General features: G+C 41.9%; 1 protein-coding gene across 1 annotated transcript in view; it reads left to right on the top strand.

Annotated features, from left to right (window-relative positions):
• Window positions 1-1,093: 1,093 nt before the first annotated feature.
• jag1b (jagged canonical Notch ligand 1b) overlaps window positions 1,094-23,767 on the top strand; it is a 38,254-nt gene continuing 15,580 nt past the window's right edge. The window contains exons 1-8 of the mRNA XM_088421171.1: window positions 1,094-1,429; window positions 1,668-1,973; window positions 12,021-12,072; window positions 13,965-14,222; window positions 15,711-15,771; window positions 17,869-17,999; window positions 18,090-18,209; window positions 22,871-22,984. Of these exons, the coding sequence (XP_088277297.1) occupies window positions 1,373-1,429; window positions 1,668-1,973; window positions 12,021-12,072; window positions 13,965-14,222; window positions 15,711-15,771; window positions 17,869-17,999; window positions 18,090-18,209; window positions 22,871-22,984 (1,099 nt within the window). The 5' untranslated portion in view covers window positions 1,094-1,372. The remainder of the gene's footprint in view (window positions 1,430-1,667; window positions 1,974-12,020; window positions 12,073-13,964; window positions 14,223-15,710; window positions 15,772-17,868; window positions 18,000-18,089; window positions 18,210-22,870; window positions 22,985-23,767) is intronic.

The raw sequence follows: 23,767 nt of genomic DNA, 5'->3' as shown, positions 1-23,767 counted from the left end.
TGGACTTTTGTTCAACAAAAGGACATCAAAGACACAGCATTTAAAAAACAAACAAACAAACAAAAAAAAAAAACTAGGAGGCCAAAAATTATCGTGGATGTCAAAACAGAGGTTCAAAATGGCACCATGCGTAAATTTCTAAATGCTTGCAAATGGGAGCTAGAGTTTTATACATGGCACCGGTACGCCCCTCGACATCTGTGACCCGAGGTCTTTATTTTAATTTTCCAGCAGTCAAAAAGTTAAAACTGTCAAAGAGCAGTATTGCAGTATTAATCTGATATTAGTGTTAATATGATTGATTAATATTGTGTTAAATATTGTTCACCATGTGATTTTCAGCTGATTGATAACGACTGAAAAAAATATATTTTTTATTTTTTTAACTGCTAAAATCAAGAATAAAATATGTTTACTTTAGCTGACCGGTTGGTGACTTAGAGCCATTTATAAATGTCTCATGTGGAGGTACCTTAATTTGAATTCAAAATAAAATTGGATGGGCTAATTTTTTCTTTGTAGCGCACTGCCAAGGTGTCGTATTGGCATATGTACTTAAAATCAAATGACTTTGACTCTAAACGGGGTGCAAAAAGTGTGTGTAATTGGCATTGTGCAATATGGATTAAGCAGTAAAGTCTACCTGTTTTTATCTATCTGAGGAAGACCATTTGACAAGACGAAGTCGACTCAAAATGACATCACAGTTGCTCAGATAATGACCAATCAATGACTCACCTATTCTATGATTGGTCTATGCAACCTTTACAAACAGAGTCGCGGAAACGCGATATTCATCGAGATACTTTGACTTGACTCTTTTACCTTAATTGGAGTAGTCTTAGGTACAATTCTTTGCAGCTCCACCCACTTCTGGTTTATAATGGTTTATGAAGTTTGATCCTGTTCGTTTGTAGTGGCCAACCTTGGTGGTTTGTGATCGTGCTAGTCGTAAAGTCGATGGGCGGGGCCTGGGTGTCCCTCATGAATGCTGAAAGTGGAGGAAGGCGGTGTAAAACGCGCGCGCGCGCGCACGCACGCACACAAACAGACAGACACTCCCTCTCGGTTGAACTTGTGCAGGCTGCCTCGCTCCTCAGAGCAAGCTCTCAGTCAAGTCAGTCAGTGCGTCAGTAAACGCGCACCGCCGCATGGCTTGTGCTTGCACCAACTTTCCTCACTAACAAGTGGAATCTTGTTAGCCCGGACGAGGAAGGACGACACGCGGGGCACGGCGAAGGGAAGAGGATCCGGTGCTCGGCTTGAATCGTGACGCGTTTCTGCCGTGTCGTGCATGTTTAAATCAGAGCGCCTTGGTGCCGAGTGTCGGCCAGACGATTAGTTCGAGCAGCGGCCACCTCATTCTGCAGGCATGGCTTGGAGACGGGTCGCCGTCCTTGCGGCCTTTTTACTCCCTTTCCTCCTAAAGGTACGTCATGGTGATGTGGGGATTTTTTTTTTTTTTTTTTGAGGGTGAGGGGTCAATACACAGGGGCTCACGCGGTTCTAGCAGCGCTCATATATTTCGATTGTCGATTTGATGTCGCTATGTGCTAACCTGACATATGGTGTGCAACGCCAACAAAAAGTTGGAAAACATGGTACATTGAAGTGTTTTCTTGCACTGCTCTATTATGGCGCTGCATTGACTGCTCTGTCGTCAACAGGTGTCCGATGGATCGGGACAGTTCGAGTTGCAAATCTTGTCCACCCACAACGCCAACGGAGAGTTGCTGAGCGGCGCGTGCTGCCACGGCACACGGAGCACGGCGGACACCAAGTGCACACGCGGAGAGTGCCGTACCTTTTTTAAAGTTTGCCTCAAGGAATACCAGTCGAGGGTCTCAGCTGCGGGGCCGTGCAGTTTCGGAATGGGATCTACGCCTGTCCTCGGAGGGAATACATTTTCTTTCAGGAGCTCGGTTAGGAATGACAAGGCCAGGATAGTTTTGCCCTTCAGCTTCGCCTGGCCGGTAAGTTCAAGCAAAAAAAAAAAAAAAAAAACTGCGGGGGGTGAATTGTTTATAGGGCAATTGTGTGCAATTACTGTCTGTCAATCACTCTCTCAAGAAAGCACAACATCGTGAATGTGGTGACGAAGGACCCCCTGCTCTTATTATCTGCACCAATTAACCAGGTGCAGAGGTATTTTTCTCAAGAGGGCAGAATGCTGAACAGCAAGGGTTCATTTTAGATTCCCATGAGTTCTGATTTGGGGCTCACGATTGATGGTTTGCTTGACTAATGGAGGCTATGGTATGAAATACGTAGTTGCAGTGTCATCAACTTTGGCACTATCTGTCATTTACTAAGCCACGGCGCATTTACAGAAGTTTCCATGGCTACGCCAACTAACGAAAAAAAATCGCTAAAATTTGATATACCAAATATGTATTCTGCCCTCTAGTGGAAGACCATTTAACCATGCCGTGTGTCACTATATGTCACTGGCATAGATGGATGAACAAATGTCCATAGTTTGGAGTAAATCATTTTTAATCCACTTAAGCGGAGTTGGCTAATTTCCCACGGCACACCTGTTGATCGGGAATCGCTGTGCTGTGATGTATTGCAGCGCGGCATTCACATATTGCATGTAAAGTCTGCCGGTTGCTATAAAATACCGCGTTGTATAACCAGCACTTTGTTTGGCATTTTGGCTGCGGGATAGCATTTCTCAGCAATCACATGCAATTTGTAGTTAAAAGAACAACATTGGTTTTCCAGTGCCGTGTCGATCCTCTGCCTCCCTGGAAGCTGGTCATGTTCAAAACGGTAAAACCTCAATTCTTGGTTTCTTTAAGTGTCAGCTCTTTCTCACAGCTCGGCCTGTGGGAATGTTGTAGCTTTGTGCAAGATGATTTGCCATGCTGGAGTGCATTTGAATGTTGACTGCACAGACTGACTGGCCCCACAGCTTGGCCCGCAAACAACTGCACACATACACAGATACACATGCGTGGCCAGATGGGTGAAAGGAGAAGTGGCCCTGTGTATGTGTCCAATTACATCAAAACTATTTTCGTCTCAATCGAGGTAGGAGAGTTGGATGTTTTTTTCTTTTTTTTTTTTTTCTGCATCGTGAGCACTGTACACGTCATTAGCTATGTTTTGAGTGAAAAGGAAGACTGTATGAGTCCTTTCTCGTACTTTTTCTATGCATGTTTCAGCAGGCTGTTATTTCTTGAAGGCAGAAAGCGAGACATTTTCTATGATCTAATAGTCAGTCAAACAATGTTCTCAGCAGGGTTGCGTGCTATTTGATACCTTATGGCGCCTCAGCCCCCCCCCCCCCCCCCCCCCAATCCTTTCACTTTAGTTTTAGTCTAGTACCATTTGACTGAATTTGTCAGATTGATGACACAAGTTACCACCAAGTACTAAAACCACAAAATGACATCTTCAAAAGAAGTCGACCCCTGAAGCCCGAGTTGGCTGTCTTGCTTTTTTTTCCCTGCAGATTGTACTTGTGGCGTGAAGTCTTGGTCAGCCTTGTACCATTTTTAAATGCTGTACCTTCTGTGGAATATTTTTTAAGACAGGTACCCTCTAACCAGTGCAGTGCCATTAGTCAGATTTAATAAACTTTGGAACTATATTTGTCTCTAAGCATATTTCATTCAGCAACTCCAGGAGATAGATTGTGTAACATCTGTTTTATTTCCGATTCCTTCCATTTTCTATAGCCGCTTATCCTCAATAGGGTCATAGGCTTGCTGGTGCCTATCCCAACCGTCTTTGGGCAGTCTGAACAGGTTAGCAGCCAAATTTAGGCCACACAGGGACGAACAACCATTCACAGTCCCAATCACACCTAAGGACTATTTAGAGCGTCCAATCGTCAGTTGTAAAATTGTGTCACTAATGACAATGTGCAGCTTTAAAAAAACTTTTTTTCTTCTTTTCAACCCCGCCTCCTCTTCAGAGGTCAACTTTTGATTTTTATTCTAGTCTTCCAAACAAAAAAGAGATAAAGGCAAAAGAAACTTTCAAAAACTGCAACAAAACCTGACAAAGGCAAGCAATGTTTTGCAAAAAAGTCACTAATATAATTTAGCTATATGTTGCCTCATGTTCTAATCTATTTGCTCTCGATTAAAAAAAAAAAAAAAAAAAGCATTATTCGTGTAACAGCATCAAAAACATTAGAATTGTTGATACCTACAAAAACCTATTGAATTCTCCTGTACCCCGTTAAGTGCCTTTATGTACCGCTCTTTGAGAACCGCTGGTCTTGGCTCATAATACGCTGTTCCTGTTCATATACAGTATGCTATTGTTTATGGTATTTGGGATAGGTTTGGCTGATTAAGCAAGAAACAGAACCAATTTACGGTGGAATTTCGTGCCCCTTGTGACATTTCTTTAAGAGGTCACAAAAGAGGTCTTAAGTCTTTTTGGGCTCCCTTCATGGGAACACAGAGTTTATGAGCATCTCTGTGCCAGGTTATAGTATTGTATTAGTGTTTGCAATTCAATTTGAGCTGCATTAAAATGCATCCAGACAAGGGCACAATTCTGAGTCGTCATTTTGGTTGCATTTCGAAGTTGAGGCCATAAATGGTTTGAATTCCAGTGCATTTCCTGTCTGAGTGAAGCACTTTTGGGAATGGATGCATTTTTTTCGTTTGTTTCTGAAGAAACCGCTTAAACGATAAGTGAGTCTCTTGATAGCCTCTCTCATCCATCACTTGGAAAATGCTTTAATTTAGCTCAGCGCACATCAGCAGTTGTCAGCCTGTCAGCTGTCAAGGTATGATATCACACTTTTCATCAGTTGATTGGCTGCTGTGAACAGAGAGCAGTGTGGCGCAATGGAGTTGTTGGGAACCTCGGGTTCATGAAGTCTCCCCCTCCGCCCCTTCGTTTTCTCTCGGAGCCGCATCGAGTTGGCCTCTTGTCCGAGCGGGGTCTTTGTTTAAGTCACGCTCGGTTGGACCCCAGGCATTTCATCACTTTAACCTTGCCACCCACAGCAAACGCTGCACTTAATGAGGCTGCGCACATGTGCTTAGATCAGGTAGGGTGAGAGCCAAGCATCCAGTTGCATGCCATCGGCTAGATGTCCTTCAACAAGAGTTGCCATGCTGCCCCATGTTGATTCAACCGTTTTACGCCGCGCTTTCATTCAGCGTGTGAGCCCAGCCAGCCGGACCCTCGCTGTGTGTATCGCTGCGGGACAATGGTGTGCCCTCAGTGACTACAGTGAGGATTACTGAGCACAATGGTGGCAGTGCAGTTCTAATGCTAGTGCAGGACAAGCAACAGGAAGCGGTTGTAGTGGACTCAGCAGTGATGGTGTTGGCTGACAGGAAGATTGGAACCTTGCCCCTGAAATCTCTTTAATGTGTTGGTCCATGTCAATACAGTAAAGAAGACATTTTCAATTGGATTATCTGAGCGCAGGTGTTCAAATAGATGTTTTAAAGGCAGTGGGTATTCCTTGTTTGCATCAAACTGTAGTATACCTTCAACTTATACACCAAGAATACCAGGAGATTGATACGCTCCCTCCTAGTTTGTATGGTGCCATGTTGTTGAGTGATCCAATTTGATGCCACAAATCTTTGTGGTATACGCTCCCTTCTAGTTTGTATGGTGCCATGTTGTTGAGTGATCCAATTTGATGCCACAAATCTTTGTGGTCTAACCATGAAACTTAAATGCAAATACAGGACACATTTCATTAGTCAAGGGGAACCTGAAATAGAAGTCAATATTGCAAATCAAAGAACTTACTTTATTGCGTATTCACATGCTTTTAATGATAGCTTTGGAGGTGCGGGGAGAAATCAATTAGTCGACAACTAATCCACTATCAAAATGATCTAATGTTTGTGATAGGCAATTAGAACTTTGGATACTTTTTTGTGTTTTATATTTGTACAAATTTCATTTTCCGGAGTGAAGATTCTCTCCACTTTCAGTGGTATATCTGTTGAATCAAAATCAAAATCAAAAGTTTTATTCTGGAAAACAATGATCGACTATTTGGCTGTTTTCTTGTTAGAAGCCGCGGAAAAAGGAGTAGAATTAATCCTGCTTTAACCATTATTGAAATTAGCGTTACTCCTGCCCTGCATAATTTCCTGCTATATTACAAATGCCTCTCAGTCTTGTTTTGGCACTTCAGTGATTGATGAAGTGGGGCAGTCAGGCAAAAGTGGTCTCAACCTTGAGGGTGACCACCTCTGGCAAGTGGGGGGGGGGTAATGATATGTTTATTTTCTATAGGCTGCTCTGATATGGCACTCAAGTGCAAATGACTCAAGTACAATAGTAAACTCTTTTCTTTTTGTCAGCGCATTTTTAAAGAGCGCTTGTGGTGTTGTGAGAGTTTCATAATCACTTCAAAACTGCATGGAAACGTGCAAATAAAATATTGTGTTCAGTTGGATTTACGGTAGTTGTTTTGATTGCCGTTAAGTCCAGTGGCCCTCAAAGAAGACTAAGGGCCACACTGCTTGTTTTGGTTCCCTCGTTTATATGACCTTCATTCCTGCTCTTGGGTTCAGGGCTGAATGGCGTTTGAAGTACCTTACGCTTTGTTTTTGTTTTGGTTGGCACAAGGAGAGACCTTTCAGTCTTCCATGCCAGTCGACATACCTTGGCAGGATGTTTGGTAAGCTACTGATTGTACAATGCTCCGCTCCTCCCAAGTCCTTGTTTTGATGGAAATCTCTGCAAACATCGCATTCTTTCTTCCCGGGACCATCAGTACCATCGTCAGCTTAGTGGGTTATTGTCAGTTGCCTTGTTGTGACTGAGCCCGATTGTAATGAATGTGTGTTACTCAGTGGCCTTATCATTGGCTTGATCTCAGGTTGATGCTCCAGAAGTGACTGACTCGGTAAAACTGATAGGGGAGGTCAACATGGTTTTGTCACAATTGTTTACTTTTCCTCCGAGGACGGACTTGTCTTATCTGTTGTGGCTTGCCTTTATTTGATCCTTTGGCTCCAAGCTTACCTTGCTCGTATTCCAATATACTACCATGGGAGTGTACAGCAGCTGGCTTCTAGAGCAATGTTAGCTTTTAGAAAAATCCCCGTTGTGGTGAGGCTAGCGTTGTTTTTGCGATTGGAACCGGGGTGATCTTGGCCGCTTATGGTCTGTAACTTGTCTTGTTAGATTGTGGCTGTTTGGCCTGGACAAGATAAGAGGGCCACGCTCGCTCACTTTGCTCGGGAGCGTGCACGCTCAAAGCGCGCAGTTCAAAGACAAGTTTGAAGTCAGCTGGGAGTCTGGGAAAAGTGAACCTGGCAGTGGCAGACAAGCTGATAACAGCCTTGGAGTTATGGTGTGATGGAGAGAGGGTCTGGTCCCTATCTTGGTTTCACCGAGCGTTTATTTGGTCTGGAACCACATTAATGGAAAAGTCACTTAAGATTATGTTACTGCTGACGTTGTTCACACTGAACTTCGCTCATGTTAGCGTTGACATTATCCTTGCTGTCCAATGGAAATTGTGTCCAGGAAAAAATAATACGAGCAAAATCTTTGCGTTTTTGCACAATACTTTTGAATAAACAACATGTTTGGTGTAGGGCTGGGGGTTATAGCCCCCCAAATATTTATTTATTAATCTATATTGGTGTCCATTAATCTTTTGTTTTTTTTAATTTTTCAGTTATTCCGGTTAATGATTTTGGCGTAATAAACCCAACAAACATTGATTCAAACGTTTAATTCATTCGATCCTGTGCAAAATGTTCAAACAGCAATAATGTGAAGTACCGGTGTACAATTTTGATTTTAAATGTTTAAATGCATGCGCAACTCGTGCCCCCCACACAAACAAAACTAGTAGTTGTTGCTAGCATTTGTAAACACTGCTTTGCAAAGCACCCATGCAGCCTTCTGCCACTCTTGCTAAACCTGAAGTCCACCATTTTGTTTCAGAGTTTTTAAAATGACTAATTCATTTAATGTATTTCCTAGTTTGAAGGCACATGTTTTGGGCAGTGTATTTTTTGACACAACTGCAGTTAAGTTTAACAAGCAGAAATTCAGTATTAAGGAACGAAAATAAACCAACCCCTTGTTATCTAAGTCAGCGGTTCTGAAATGTGGTTATGATTTCCGCCGGGGGTACACGAAGGCACTTAAGGTGGTACTTGGATTTGAACAGAGTTTCTGCAGGTATCAGCAAATCTCATTTAATGCTGTGAGAGGAAGTGTAATTTTCTCAAACAAATGAGTACACGTAGCAACTTGATGCTAAATTGTGTTCTAGAGAGTGCTTTGCAGAAAAAAAGAAAAAAAAGCTGAATGCTTTTATTTTGGTAAGTTTGACACCGATGCACATGTATTGTGGCACAATATCCTGGCAGACGAGTCAGAAATAAAGCCAATGCTTTTTCAGCCTCTATCTTCTGGAGTAAAAAGTCTAGAGCATAGACATTCCCGAGAGAATGGACATGCACTACAAATGTAGTTCCAAAGTTTAGTAAATGAGACACAGATGACACTGCAGTCCGTTTTAAGTCATTTTTATAAAAAATAATAATAAATAAGTATCTCAAAATGCTTTGCCCTGGTTAGGGGTTACTCAGCTGAGGGCAAAAAAAATGGTGGCAGGTTGAGAATCACTCATCTAGGTAATAATACTGTATGCATATCATTCATGTTGGGGGAGAAGCATGCTTTTCATTGTATACATTCAATTTTCAGTTTTAATGCAGCTTTGTCATATCTGGAGTTGCATGCTTTTTTCTGTCTTAATGAGTAAATCCCTTTTTTTTTCCTTTTTTTGCACAAGCGTTGGATCATTCTGGTGGGTCTTTGGCAAAGGGCCGATCAGTTTATAAAGGCATCTGTTTTTAATTAATAATGTTACCTGGCGCCAGCCTCTTCCAACACTCAGTGAGACAGAATCCAAATGTTGTATCACATCAAAGTTTTGGCTCCTGTTTAGTTGTAGCAATATTTGGGTGTGTGTATTACCAAACATAATAGCAATTAAGTGACTATGAGGCCTAATTTTTGCAGAATTCTTGTTTGCACAAGGGTGGTGAGTCCTCGCATGTAAAAGTGGTGTAAATCTGTGACGCCACGACTCTCTTGCCTCCGTGTTGAGGCAAGTCCTCAGTCGCAACAGAGAAGGGTGTGTTGGAGATTGGCCTTAAAAAGGAATTTGCCAGTAAAACATTAAATATTGTGCACCATGATGACAATCCCCCTTAGGTTTTATTTCTTTTCTCTTCTGGAAAGTAGAACTGGCAAGTTTCTGTGTGGGATACATCTTCTGTGTCCTCAGGGAAGACTCAAGTTTGGCCATCATTGTGCTTTCGTAATGCGATAGTCCTTCAAAACCAGATTGAAAGATTTGTATCAGAGCCGCTTTAAGGTCAACTTTAGAAAACCCAGCAGTCATTCCTTGTTTCTCAACCGCAGCTATGTCAATGGTGACGTCACAACCATGACTGACGTTGATATTTTGAGAAGATATATCTGTTGATTTGAAGGTCCTGTTTTCGGAAGGAACATTCACATTGACAAAACGGTGTTAAATGTGTATGGGGACTCATGCTTAGGAAAATTATTAATTAAATAAGAGACGTTTTGACGAGTCTCTGGTATGGCTTGTCTACAAATAACTAATAACTGATTATCTCATTCACCGCCTGCTCGGTTCAAATGGATTTTGAACTCATATGGCAGTGGCGCTCAACCCAAAATGATCTTCCCAAAAATATGTGTTAAAAACTCACTAATGATATTCTGGTTAGTATCACGTTTGTAGAACGGGAATTGGGCAAAAAAGTCCACTCGTTTTTATACATATTAGGTGGGGGGTCATTTTGTTACATGCTGTTGATTTACAATGACATTGGTCATTACCTGAATCTTGGGCATCGACAATCACAGCTTTGTTTGTGAGCGCCACATAACCAAAGTCAGAAAACAGGGGACCTGTGATTCTTACTTGAGCTCTTAGCAACTGCGGTCATTTGCATTCGTCAGCAAGTGACAAAATGGCCACTGCCTGACATTGATGAAAGCCGGTTGATTTTATTGCCTGAATCCTCTTATACTAAAACAATGTGTCAGAATATTGTTTAAACTTGTGTGGGTCAATAGAACATAACAAAGAAAATATGTGGGTTGACTTCTCCATTTAACAATTGTTCATTAATCCCATGGGACAAAAAGTGTGAGATTGAGATGCATTCAAACGAGGTGTTGCGGATTCAACAACCTCAATTATAGGAAGTTATAGGAAATCCATTCAAGCCGCTGTTGTAGTCCAACACTTCCTGGCACCGTTATTGTGCTTAACACAGTCATCAACAGTGGTTTGGATATTGCCTTATTCCATTCACCCATTCACTGCCAGCCTTGCTAAACTTGATTCTATACTTATCTGTTAATAGCAATGAAGAAGTGAAATCAATATTAACTTAGTATTTATTGTCAATTGAGTAAGAATGAATGTTTGACATCTCTGTGTTAATGGGAGTCAATAAGTTTTAAAAATAAAGATTTTCTCCTCAAGGACATTTCAATGGCCGCCACTAGTACCTTGATTCATGAATCCATGTTTGTTTGTATGGAAGCATTGCTTCACTGCTCATTCATTGTTAAGTTGAATTGATGTAAAATGTCTCCCGCGATGAAAAAAGGAGTTGTAGTCCAAGAGGCTAAGTGAGAACACATGAGGGGAACACCAAAGTAACAACGCTGTTAAATGTTTGAGTGGGGAGGGGAAGGCGTCTAGTGGACCCTTGTTTCTAATAATGTAGCTGCATGCTGGGCGGCAATACTTGTTGATTAGGTCTTGGATTTCCATTGTTACCGTTTCTGTCTGTGTTGCGCTTGCAGCCAAGTTGTGAGTCAGAGTCTGCCATGCATGGTGATGATGAGTGCTGTGTTTCAAATAATAGCCACTCTGATTGCAGGAGACGCTGGCACATGATGAGACAAATGTCTCCCGGAGCGATGGAAAGTTTAATGGCTGACAAAATAGGGCAAAACTGTGAAAAGAAAAAAAAAATGTTGGTGACTCATTGCCTCTCTGTCCACTCAGGGGTTTTCCTCGCAGCAGGTGTGTACTCCATGATGTCATCATAGCCATGGCGTGCGCCTCCAAGAAGAGTTGTCGGGGTGAAAATGTGACTATGAAACATGCCTTTGTGGATATGAGAGGACACAGTTGCATGCTCCCTCGCGAATGTGGCGACTCGTGAGAAAGCGTAAGCGGATAGCGGTGCGAGGGCTACCGACACTGATCAGTCCTCGTGCGTCGGGAGTGTAGAGAAGCCCATCCGAATCCAGCTTTCTTTCTGCTTCCCGTATTCATCCTTCAGATATCATCCTTATTATTATTATTTTGTCTGCCTGTCTTTTTGTGGCGCTCGTCTTAAAAAAAACAAGTGTCAAGCGTGGGTGGTTCCCAGCCTTCGTAGCGCCACGTTTTAAATTGGCATGAAACTGCAAATTTGGTATAGACTGCAAAACAGACCTGCTTTCTCAGAACTTTGGAAGTCATCCGTTGACGTCTCTGGCCACATTTTGTAAACATGTGGAAAACTTTATTTGGGGGGGAAATCGGTTTTCAAAAGCGAGCAAGCTTTCTGTGGCTGAGACGAAGACATATTTTTGGCATGGCCGTCTGTGTTATCCTTCTTTGTGTCCTTTTTTAAAAAAATTTTATTATGACTTGTTGAAGTCATTACTGTAGAGTCTGTGTCGTGTCATCCGGCCGGGTCGTTGGGGTGAGGGGGTGGGGCCGCGTTTGTTGCGGTGCATCAGAACCCTCCTGCAGGGCTTGTCTGCTCATCTTTCTTGCCGTTTGTCTGCTTTTGTCTGCCACCCCACGACCACTAAAAAAAAAAAAAAAAAAAAAGCAAGCTCATCCTCCCTTAATCAGATGAACAAAAGTGTTGTTGTTAGATACACAGGAAGGTTGCTTTGGAAGCGTTCAGTGAGGTGATGCTTACTTGAAACAAGTTTATTCATGTGGGTTTCTGTTTTTTGTAAGTGTTGTCTAACAATCTCATTTTCTCTCTTTTCTACAGAGATCCTACACTTTGATAGTAGAAGCTTTGGACTTCAACAATGAAACCACTGGTGAGTAAGATATATTGAGCCCCTCATTTCCTTCTTTTCTCTCCTGTCCTTTATGGCGTCTGGAAGATCAGTAAAGGAAGTTATTTTGTTCTGTGCCCCCTACCCACCCGCCTTCCACACGGTCTCCTAGGCGAGCACGTGTCTGAAAGAAGAAAGTGTGTTGACAGGTGGATGTGAGGCGCGAGAGCCGGAGATGGGAATGCAAGGGGGGGCTAGAGAAGAGAAGAAATGAAGTGAAAATGTTTGCATTCTGCCCCGATGACTGATGGCAGGTGCTGCCCGCTCAGGTTTGGGTCACACAGTCTCACTATCACCGGGGCGTGAAACGCAGAGTTCATCCGGCCAGTCCCTGGTGCGCCCCTGCTGCCAGCATGCTCTCACAGAACAGAAAGAGCAGGTGGTGGCCTTGATCTATATTAGCAGCCTGTTAGTCAAGGTAGGCTGCAGAAGGTGTATGTATGGTGAGTCGTCCCTTCTGATGTTATTTCCCGTCCTGGATTTTAAGTGCTCATCGGCAATGGTGTGAGTGGTGATGGCAGGTTCGAGCCCGCGCTTGTTTGTGCAACTCAGAGGTCAACAAGGTTTCGGTCTTTTCTGTCGTATTTGGCGCTTCCCAGAGAGCCATTAGGGCACTGGTGTGAAGAGCCCCCTTGAGTGTACACTCAGTGCTGTGGAAGCAAGATGGTTATTTTCCAACATCGTACCATGTCAGAAGTACTTACTTACTAGATTTCAACAAACTATGTGGAAAAATAAGGCCCTGTTTGCTTTCAAAAGTTAATATCCTCTGAATGCTGCGAAGTCTAGGGTTGGAGTGCGGTTTGTGCAAATTTGCCTTGTCTATTTTACGCTCTGCCTCGAGCGGGGCAACACTTAGCGGGCATGTGCTACCCCCCAACGCCGCAGGCCGCCGCTCAGTAGAGAAGTGCCACATAGCTGAAGCACCAGATTCCAGGCCCTTGCGAAATGTTGCCGGTCACTGCGATTCCACTACTCAAACACCGCACTGCTGCCATCCCATACGAACCACCAACATGGTAAATAAATGACTGCAAGCCACTCTGGTTCTGCACCATTGCATCATACTACACAGAGGAGCGACTCACCCCCTGGTCAAGCTGCTCTGCGCAGTAAATAACATTTCTGACACATTTTTCATTCTCTCCCAGGTGAAAGATTCACAGGAATTGTTGTATGTGAGTGTGTGTGCGTGTCCTGTACGCGCTGTACAGTGGAGTCTCTGTGCTGAGCTCCAGTCTCTCAGTTTAGTTTGTTTACTCTGAGTGTGTGGTGGCCTACCTTGGTCCTTGTCCTCTCGATAAAGCCATGACCCCCCTCATGTTTGAACTGAAAGTCTGTGTGTGGTATCGGTGTAGTGTTGTAAACATGGTCGGTCAGATGCTTGTTAGAGAAGAAAAAGGCAGACTTGAGACAATTTGAAAAATGTATGTGAGATATGGGGAAAAGTGCTGATGGGCACACTGGCGGTCGCCCCAGCACTGAATGTGGTGTTAGTGTCTTCACACTATAATTTATGGCAACTGCGGTTCTGTTCTGGCCCAAGCAGATGCAAAGGGCAGCATGAAGCTGTAAACCTGAGTTGAAAACTGACTTGGGACACTTGGTAAGGGAGTGTGAGTGAGGGCAAAAAAAGCAGTTTAAAGTGCTCATTAAAAGCCGCCTTCTCTTTTTTGCATTTCCTGTTACTACTCTCGCTCACCAGTACACATAGTTGCTTTGATTACATATAATCAGCTTTCTTCTGCGATTTGTGCTCGGGCATTTTCGGTTAGCCACTGCAACATCCCCGTTGTGCGCTTTGAAAATCTTGCTACATTCCAGCAGTAAAGTTAGCGTTGCTGGTGTTAATGCTCTCACTTGTCTTGTTGAAGGTGCGGATGGGAAAGTGATTGAGAAATCTTCACACTCGGGGATGATCAACCCCAGCCCTCACTGGCAGAAGCTGACTCACAACGGCCCCGTTGCTCAGTTTGAGTACCAGATCCGGGTCAGCTGCGACGAGCATTACTACGGCTTCGGCTGCAATAAGTTCTGTCGGCCCAGGGACGAGTTCTTTGGGCATTACACGTGCGACTACAACGGCAACAAGACTTGTCTGGAAGGCTGGTCGGGACCGGAGTGCAACACTGGTAAGAAGTTGTTAATTGTTCATGTTAACTAACGATAGGATGTTGAATCCTTTTGAAATCGATTATCCTACATTGGATAACAGAGCAATTGTCCCTGGCCCTGACCATTTAAGAAAAATAAAAAAATACTTTGGTCGTCTGACTTGGAGTGGATATCAGTACACGTTATCCATCATCTTCTAGTCGTATACATTTTTAGACGCCAACCAAATGTACCCATTTTAACCGGTTAGTAATCGGGATTATATTAGCATACTAGTGATGACAATTTAACATCAACGAACAGTAACTACCACCCTACTGGTTAAAATCTGAATACCTAAAACCAAGCCACTAAAGATTCTTTGTAGCGACAGGATATATTCTCAGATATTACAGCCCTTGTGCTTTTTGGAAAGATGTTTCCTTTATTTTGAGAAGCTCCATATGCTGCTATGTCTTTAATATCAAGGACATTCAAAAATAATTAGCTTTTCACAGTTTTACAATGCAAAATTCTCACCCTAAACACAAGCAAAAAATTGTTATGTTCCTTCATGGATACATTTCAAAGAATTCTTTGCTTATTCTGAATTCTCAGCACCGTCCCGCTCAGCAGATAAGCGTAAATTGCAATACTAATAATGGATCACTTTTACATAGACACTCAGACAATTTTATAAAAGATACATTATTTATACACTCACACATTCATATGCCATTGCCTCGTGGCAGGCTGATGGTTGCTACGGTATTTGGCACCTCTAACCAATCACTGGAGGCAAGGTGGGTGAAGTGTCTTGTACAAAGATACAACCACACATGACTCAGACAGAGTGGGATTCAAATAGCCAGCCCTTCAGTTACTGGAGGACCCATTCTACTGCCTGAGCCACGGTGGCTCACGGATTAAAAAATAAATAAATAAAATGGGAAATAATCGCAAACTTGTGACATCACCAGTTTTTGGGGAGTCTTTCTCCCTTGGTGCCATTGCAACACTGCGTCTGGAAAAAAAAAGGTCCACGTACAAAATAGTGGTGCAAACATGGTTCGGGCAGTGCTTCAAGGCAATTTATTTTTACAGTCAGTTTTCCCGACTTGTTCAACTTTTTCCCCAGCGCAACGTGACTGACATCACTGTACAATGTATTAAGAGAACTCTGAAAAGACGCTTGCGAAAGTCAAAATAATTTCTGTGTTATGAAAGAAACACTCAAACAGCAGTGTGACTCATGCTGATACATGGTTGCTGGGTCATTGCTACTGAATGGACGACTTTGTTTATATAAATACTCAACGTCCCCTTTTCTATTCCCATTCAAATGTTGTCATCAGCATGACTGAATAAACTTGTCCTAATTTTTTGCTTGGTTTCCAAGTCATGTGACTACTGTTGTGGAGAATACACACATATTCATGCTCAGAAACTCAAGTGCTTAACATATGATAAAGCTAAGCGTTTAGTTGCCAGGCAACCACATGCATTTCCTCCCCTTTCTCTTTCAGCAATTTGTCGACAAGGCTGCAGTACGGAACATGGATCATGTCAGGAGCCAGGTGGATGCACGTAAGTGTTCCGAATGCTCCGTTGCTCTTTATTATCGTGCAAGTGATGTTTTGTTAACTTTGTTGATATTGAGGTTGTAGTGTATCTTACTGAGAGTGAGAGGTGTGTGTAATTCTGTTTCACTAATGCCAGAGCAAATTTTACAAACTTTATAATGTAGCATAAAAGCACTATTAAAGTATAAATCTCCTTGATAAACACTGCAGTTGTCCTTCCACGAGGTATTGATTGTGTTTCTGTGTAGTAGCGCAATCTTGTGCCTTTTCTTAAGGACAGCAAGAGTGTATGAGAAGTGAACTGGCATTTTTTGATTTATTTATGTGGCAACTTGGGCTGTAAATTGTGATTGTTGTAAGGATTGATTAATCTGTTGATTATTTTGTCGAACAATCGATGAAGCAGATAAAGGATGGAAATTGCAAAAGCTTCCCAAAGTAAAAGTTTTTTATTTTTTTTTATTTAGCTTCAACACAAAAGATAATACTGCTTACATAGAGGACAACAAAAGTAAGAGAATATTTACCGGTGAGGGGCTAAAATTATGGTTGTTTGGACAAATGAATCTGCATCTCAAAACAATTAATTGGATTTCAAAAATCGGTTCATGTGATAATTGATTAGCTGTCAATTTAATTCTTGCAACGCTAGTGACAACATGTGTTAAGCTACTTTTACTTTTATGAGAGAAGCTCGTCTGAGGGAAAAACACCCCCACCCACCCACCCACCCCCCTCCAATTAAGCTGGTGTTATCAGTGAAATCATGTGTACCATTTGGGGCGGACTTTTTAAAAAGCGTATTGTTTGTGCAGCTAATGGCTTCCTAATGCTGTTTATGCACACAGCCAGAGGAAGAGCCAGGCACAGATGGGTATCGCCGCACCGGCATTGTGTGCATCATCCTGTATGAAGCCCCCTGCTCCCCTCACAGCCAGACATTAGTTGCTTTCTTCGTTGTCTACTTTGGCTCCAAATCAAGTTCAGGGAGTGCGTGCTTGCTTCAATTTTTTTTTTTTTTTTTTTTGCACAGGCGCTCTTGTTATTCCCTAAGCTTTTGAACTCAATTGGGTTTCTTGTGAGTGCTTGTGTGGCCACTGGCTGAACAAGAGGTTGAAATGTTTTCCCGCACAGGTGTGGCTATGTTTGGATCTAACTTGCTGGTGTTTCTCATCATAGCGTTGTATCAAACCTGCCTCCAGGCAGGGGCAGCCGCCACTGCTGCTGACGCGGTGAGAATCTTATGCAGCCACAAAATGGATTGGTAATCGTGTACCTGTAAGTCGCCAAGTGACATCTGTACACATTTAAGTTACGGTTTTACAATTTTGAGTAGTGTGTTGTCACGAGTGCTGCATTCCCCAATAATAACATTTGGGAGCTTGCTGGGGAATCCTCCATCACTACTCATTGAGAGAAGATTAGCACACTTTTAAGATTACCCTCTTTAATCTTAGAGTGAGGTTTACTTAACCACAGTTTTTTTTTTTTCTTTTACAGTCTGTTTCTACATGACCATGCGCCTCTCCCAGAGAGGACACTCCATTTGTTGTTGTTGCATTATGCAGCTTCGTCACCACTTGGCCACCTTTTTCGGGTGCTCACCTATCGGCCAGGTTTTAATATGAAGAAAAAGAGTGCAATATTATCTGTGTAATTATGGACCTGAAAATGTCTGTGGTCAGCAAGACAGAGAGCCCTTTCCTCCTCCTCCACTGCCCCGAGGAAAAAGCTTAACTCCTGACTCATGGGAACTAGGACTATGATGAGCCCGGTGGGATCCGCGCCGTTCTCTGGTTCTCCTTCCAAGCCACAAGCGCGCTGTTGGTCAGGAGGATTTGTGTTCCGATGTTAATGTTAGGCATGGCAAAGGTCTTTGGAAGTGGAATTTAGTGTTTGGACCTAAGTCTTGTTGCGTAAGCAGTGTTTCATTGAATTTGCATGTGTGGCCTCAAGACACAGCAGTCAGAACAGGAATACTGCCTTTTTGTTTGCTGTGCAAAGCAATGTGGACTACGACAATTAATTTATGCTTTTTAGTCACACTGCGGGTGTGTGCGCGCAGTGGCGTCTGACAGAGCATGGCTTTTGTTTCCTGCAGGTGTTTGTATGGTTGGCAAGGGCAATACTGCGACAAGTGTATCCCCCATCCCGGCTGCGTGCATGGCACCTGTGTGGAGCCCTGGCAGTGCCTCTGCGACACCAACTGGGGCGGACATCTTTGCGACAAAGGTTCCCATTTTGGATTGCAGCGCTCTAATTAAAAGCCTTCGACTTTGTGCCAGGACAAACTAAATCCCTGTGAACTGCTTCATATCCCAGATCTGAATTACTGTGGCACTCATCAGCCGTGCATGAACGGAGGGACTTGCATCAACACGGGACCGGACAAATACCAGTGTTCGTGTGCAGAGGGCTACTCTGGAGCCAACTGTGAGAGAGGTGAGTGCCACAGGATTACTGTTGACTGGAGTTAGGGTTGTGTAACATCCAAAAAATGTGGGGTCATGTTAAGCTTGAAACACTCACTGGCGACATCAGGCTCGCCTTCAGTGAATACAGATAATAAAAAAATTGGCAGCAATGACAATGCTTAGTCGAAATTAGTTTTCTAGTAGACAGTCTGCGAAATATTGCATCGCATCACAAAGAGGTGAGAACGGTACCCTAATTTACAAGTGCTCCATCTTACGTTCAAGTTACAACCCATCAAAGGTTTTTGATTTTTTTTTTTTTTTCCCCTATGTGTCGCAAGCCAAATTTTGAGTTACAAGCTGCAACTTGAGTGAATAAAAAGAGAGAACTCAAGTCATAGGTGTACTTTGAGCTGTTTATTGAACAGTAAAGTTACTTTACTGTTTGAGTTAAACTAACAAATGTGAAATGAGAACACTCACAAGGAGCTCCAGTTGGCCAACAGTTTCCAGTTTACGGTAATCACATGATAAAACTAGTTGTTGCACATCTTATATTTTGTAGAACTTTTTATACAGTACGGTGGTATTTTTGTTCATTTAAAACATGGGAACGTTGGTGCTTTTTTGGTGCTAAGGGAGCTGAAACAAATTTATGATATCTCAGCAGGGAAATTATTTGATCCTAACAAAATGCATTTTCAAGCATGGTCGTGAAACCTATTAAATTCATAAAACTAGGCTCGAGCTTTCTTAAATTCTTCACAAAGAAAGGTGCATTAGATACCCCGTGGAGTGTTTCTTTTATGTCATAATTGTGGTAATTTGGTTGACAAGAAAACAAGATGTGCGGGTGTGGTGTTTGACTTGACATTTCAAAGTATGAAAGGTATAAATCATTTTAAAATGTTGAAATAATAAGTGGACTCTGCCTGATCTTGTTTAATATTTTAAGTCTTAATCTTAAAATCCCTCTATTCATATCGCTCGAGTTGACATTGCTGCTCATGCTGTGGTTGACTTTTGTGTGATGCTGCTTATGAAAGTGCTAGTAAAGAGCTTGTTGGCAAGCCCCAGGAAGTAAAATGGTTAAAATTTTAACTAGTCATAACATATTTGTCACGAGGATTATATCGGCAGAAGGATAAAGTGGTGTTGATGTTCAAGCTGTGTTTATTGTCACGTTTGACTAGAAAAGAGAAGGCAAATACGCAACAAAGTCACGACACATCTAGAAGTTAGGAATGAAAGTGCAGTGTTTTCCTCTGTTACTCTACATTCATTTAAAGGTGGCGCCCCGCCCCTCCTAAATCCTATCCACTGTTCTTTCCAATTTCTTTTTGGGCTCCACACTGTGACTGATTCACCCGCATGAGCATTCAACTTTACCGTGTGCACTGAAGAAAATTTTGTCCAGTTGCATGGTGCGAGTACTTGTTTTAATTAGGATATATTTATTTGAATGGTGTCACATCTATGTCCTTACGTGATACGCACTATGAAAAAAGACCTACCAAGGAAGATACAACAGCACATCACACACAAACAGCATGTTGTGAAGGCCAACTTCAAAATGACGTCAATAGATAGCCCTAGTATGCTTTTATTTTAAAGTTGGCTTTGGTAGCTGTGGTTGCAGTGTGGCTAACTTGAGTCCTAACCACTCTGTTTTTATTGCCATCACATGTTAGTGGATTCACTAATTTTAACACACTGCCATTAAAACAAATCCTATTCAATTGTTGATTTAAAGACATTAAAAAAAAAAAAGAAAAGACTTGGCAACATGGTGTACTCAAATGCTAGTTGACATTTAAAACCCAGAAAATTCTTCATTCTTCATGCTTTAAACGTTAATAATCGCAAGTACAATGCATTGTGTATCATTCTATAAAAGCTGACATGCATCAAGAAGAATGATGATGGTTAAAATACTTTATTTTCATTAATTACAATACATGGCCCTCCTATGTCTACAATAACTAACTAAGTAACTTCTGTCTTTTATTGTAGGGATTCATCTGACAAAATTATCAAAATAAGGAATAAACATGTCTATGGTGTATATACTGTATTATTCATATAACATTTCATACAAAAACTGGAGCACTTATAAATTAAACCCCCTTAAACAGGTGTTAAAAACCGAACAAGAATAACATTATGAGTCATGCCATGCAGTTATATTTCTTTATTTTTGTTTAATTTTGTCAATTACGGGATGCAAATTGTGATGTATACATCAGCAAATATGGTCATGCTGTACCTCCTCACAAAAGTGTGTTAGCAAGCCCTGTGTGGTTTGACAAACTGAAACAGTTAGGAGCACCAGTTCAAAGGTTAGTAATACAACTACTGTATCTTGCTCAGTATGGAAACATACTTGCGTGTTCTTATTTCCAGGATGTTAGTGTTTTGCACATAGAGTAACCACCCCTTTGTTTGGGGTCATGGTCATAAAGCTCCACGGAACGACTGCCCTAAGTGCTGGAAAGAAAATCCTTCAGCCAACACTGAAGTGTGACTTTTGCCATTGCCAAACCAATCTATTTCGCCCTCCTTTGGCCTTTAGTAATTCTTTACTCACAATAAGCAGTGTTGGGAATAATGCATCACAAAAGTAATGTAATTACTGTAAGGCATTACTTTTTGCTGTAACGCACTAATGTAATATTACACACAATTGCCAAAAATTTGCCAAAAGCACCATGGGATCGGAGGAGAAAACGCAATAACTCAACAAAATATTTACTTGCGAATCTACTGCAGCTGAGATGAAACGGCATGTTGAATATAGACAATATGTACACAAGATGGACATACGGCCATTACTTTCAGTTTGTCAGAGATAAAGACAAGAAGAATATAATCGTTAGGTGCACGTTATGTGCGACACCTGAAAAGCTGTCCACTCCGAAATAGGACCAGTAATGCATTTAGAGCGGTGCCATAGTAACGTGAAGTTAGCCCAAAGAAACCACGCAGAGGGTTGTGCTCTCTCGCTGAGGGATGCCACTTCGACATCAAGAGGTTAGGAGATCCGTAAGGAAATCCACAGTGGATTCACCAGCATTTGGAAACCTTGTCAGCAAGATCCCTGTCGCAACTAGCAATAATGACAAGGTAAGCTAACGTTAATTTTCACTGTACAATTGCTATTAAAAATAGTCTATAAATAGTTGCGGTCAATGTGTATCAAAATGGATACAAAAACTCACATTAAACCGTACATTAAAACCAATAATGATGTAGCCTAGCTGCTCACGTTAGCCCCACCAAAACGTCTGTCCCTAACCAAGCCGACTGAACTTGAATTTAAATATTAACATTGAAAAAGTGGAATCCACTAACTTTTTTGCCTAAAGCATAAGCAATACATCACTATGTTGTGAAACTAAGTAATAAGGGATTAAAATGCAAAAGATTTAGGTTTACAAAACAATACAGATTAAACAATTTGTACTGTTTTCAGGCTTAAGCCAACCTTTCACTGGCTGTGTAATGAGCGTAGCATAATGAGCTACATTTATTTATGGTAAATCCGTATTTCCACTTATGTCGGTGGAGTAATTAGTAATGCCATAGTCGTGTAATGCGTTACATTTCAAATACAGTAATATTGTGGTGTAACTCATTACTTTGAAATGACAGTAATAAGTAATAAATAATGCATTACAGTTTTGAAATAACTTGCCCAACACTGGTCATAAGATTCTAACAGTCTGCGGCAAAAAACGAATTTTCTCCCTGGTGGAGTTGATGAAAGATTTTATCTCTAGTTGTGAGGTTGTGTTGACGCCAGAACGAATGTGGGTAGAGTCTGCAATCAGATACATCTGAGTCTGCAGTAATCCATGTCACAACACCAAAAATCAGGTAATCCTCAGTGTGATCCTCCGGGGCCGATCGTCACGTTACCCCTTTCCCCCTTAGAAGCAGACAGTATTGCTAATGTTCAGCTGCTGCAAACACTTACCATGGAGATGATGGTACTTTGCTCATTAAATGCGAGCCTCGCGGGGTGCTGACAGCTTAACTGCCGACATGTCAGGAAACCGTGCCCTCTGTGACTGGAGGTGTGCGTTGGAGGGGGCCACGTCGACATGTTGGAGCAGAATGTCCTCCTACCTCCTCATTCGCTGATCAGCTCGATTGCCTCGTCACCCCCGGAGTAAATCGTTCAATTGAGATTCATTTACCATTCGGCCCATTCCAAACTTGCTCGTAATAAAGTAGCTCAGGGGGACGCTTTTTTTTTTTTTTTCTTCCTCTCTCCCACAAACCCCCTATAATCGCTTTGCTCTCCCTCCAATCTCATCGGGTGCCCCCACTCAGGAAGAGATTGGCGGGCAGTCATTGGGAAGTCACAGTGCGTTGGTCAGGTCAACTTTGCATGAAAGACCATTTCCTGGCTGCCCTGCCTGTCAGACGAGTAATGAGTGAGAGATTGGAGGTGGGAGTTTGGTGATAAGCGGAGGTGTTGTGTTTAATGCACGGGTCGCTGGCAAGAACTGCAGATGATTTTCTATCTAATGTTTAGGGTGGAAATGTTTTATTTTGAATTGAACGGTCCTATTCAAAGAGAAGTAATTACAGAAAAGGAAAGCTTAATTGGAGGTGTGGTGGAATGAGTCAGAAGGGTGTGTTGGTCTTATGAGTAATTGTGTAACCTTTCTTTTTGCTTTCTAGCGGAACATGCCTGTTTGTCCAATCCCTGCTCAAATGGCGGGAGCTGCTCAGAAACCAGTCACGGTTATGAATGTCATTGTGTGCCAGGCTGGAGCGGCCCTTCCTGCACTCTCAGTGAGTAAGACGTGCACTTGCAGCCTTGGCACACCCTGCCCTCTTAAAAAAAAAAAAAAAAAAATACAAGGACAAATGTTTTGGGACTCATGGCACTTAGAAAATATGAAATTGAGAGCCGGATCTCTCAGTTTAGTTGCTATAATGGCTTCTACTCTCTGGGAGAAATAGATAAGTATTTATGGTAATCATAATGCAAAATTGTCCGCTGGTAAATATCCTCAGATTTCTATAGTCTTCTGTGAAAGCAGTCTGATCAACAGACTCAGAAAGAATCAGAAAGAAAGCACAATAAAGCATTTGCTTTTCGTTGGAATAATACTGTGATCAAACATTTTGCCTGTAACTAAATAAGTACATTATGCTTGTCTATTTTCTACCCTGTCAATGTCAAATAAGACTATTTTTTAATACAAGTTTGGATTTTATTTCATTGATTAATTGAAAATGTAATCTACAAATGTATTGATTTGTTAAAATATTAAAATAGTTGCAGCCCAACTATACCTGTGTGCAGGATTGTAGATCTCTGGCCTGAATCACAATTTCTATTGTAGCTTCTCACTAGTTTGGACACACATTTCTGAAGTAAATTTGTTAAATTACCATAACTCATTCACTGCCATTGACTGCTATAGCTGTCAAAGATGCATTTCTGTTGGTTACCGAGTGATAAAAACATCAACTTTAATATATGCAAAAAAAAAAAAAAAATCAATATAATTATAGATAATACTTATAATCATTTATGATTTTATTTTTAGTCAAAAACTAGGTTTAAAA

This window comes from Hippichthys cyanospilos, chromosome 8 (genome assembly GCF_059441005.1).
Source record: "Hippichthys cyanospilos isolate Australia breed blue-spotted pipefish chromosome 8, RoL_Hcya_1.0, whole genome shotgun sequence".
Classification (NCBI taxonomy): domain Eukaryota; kingdom Metazoa; phylum Chordata; class Actinopteri; order Syngnathiformes; family Syngnathidae; genus Hippichthys; species Hippichthys cyanospilos.
This window is presented reverse-complemented; position numbering and strand designations above follow the sequence as displayed.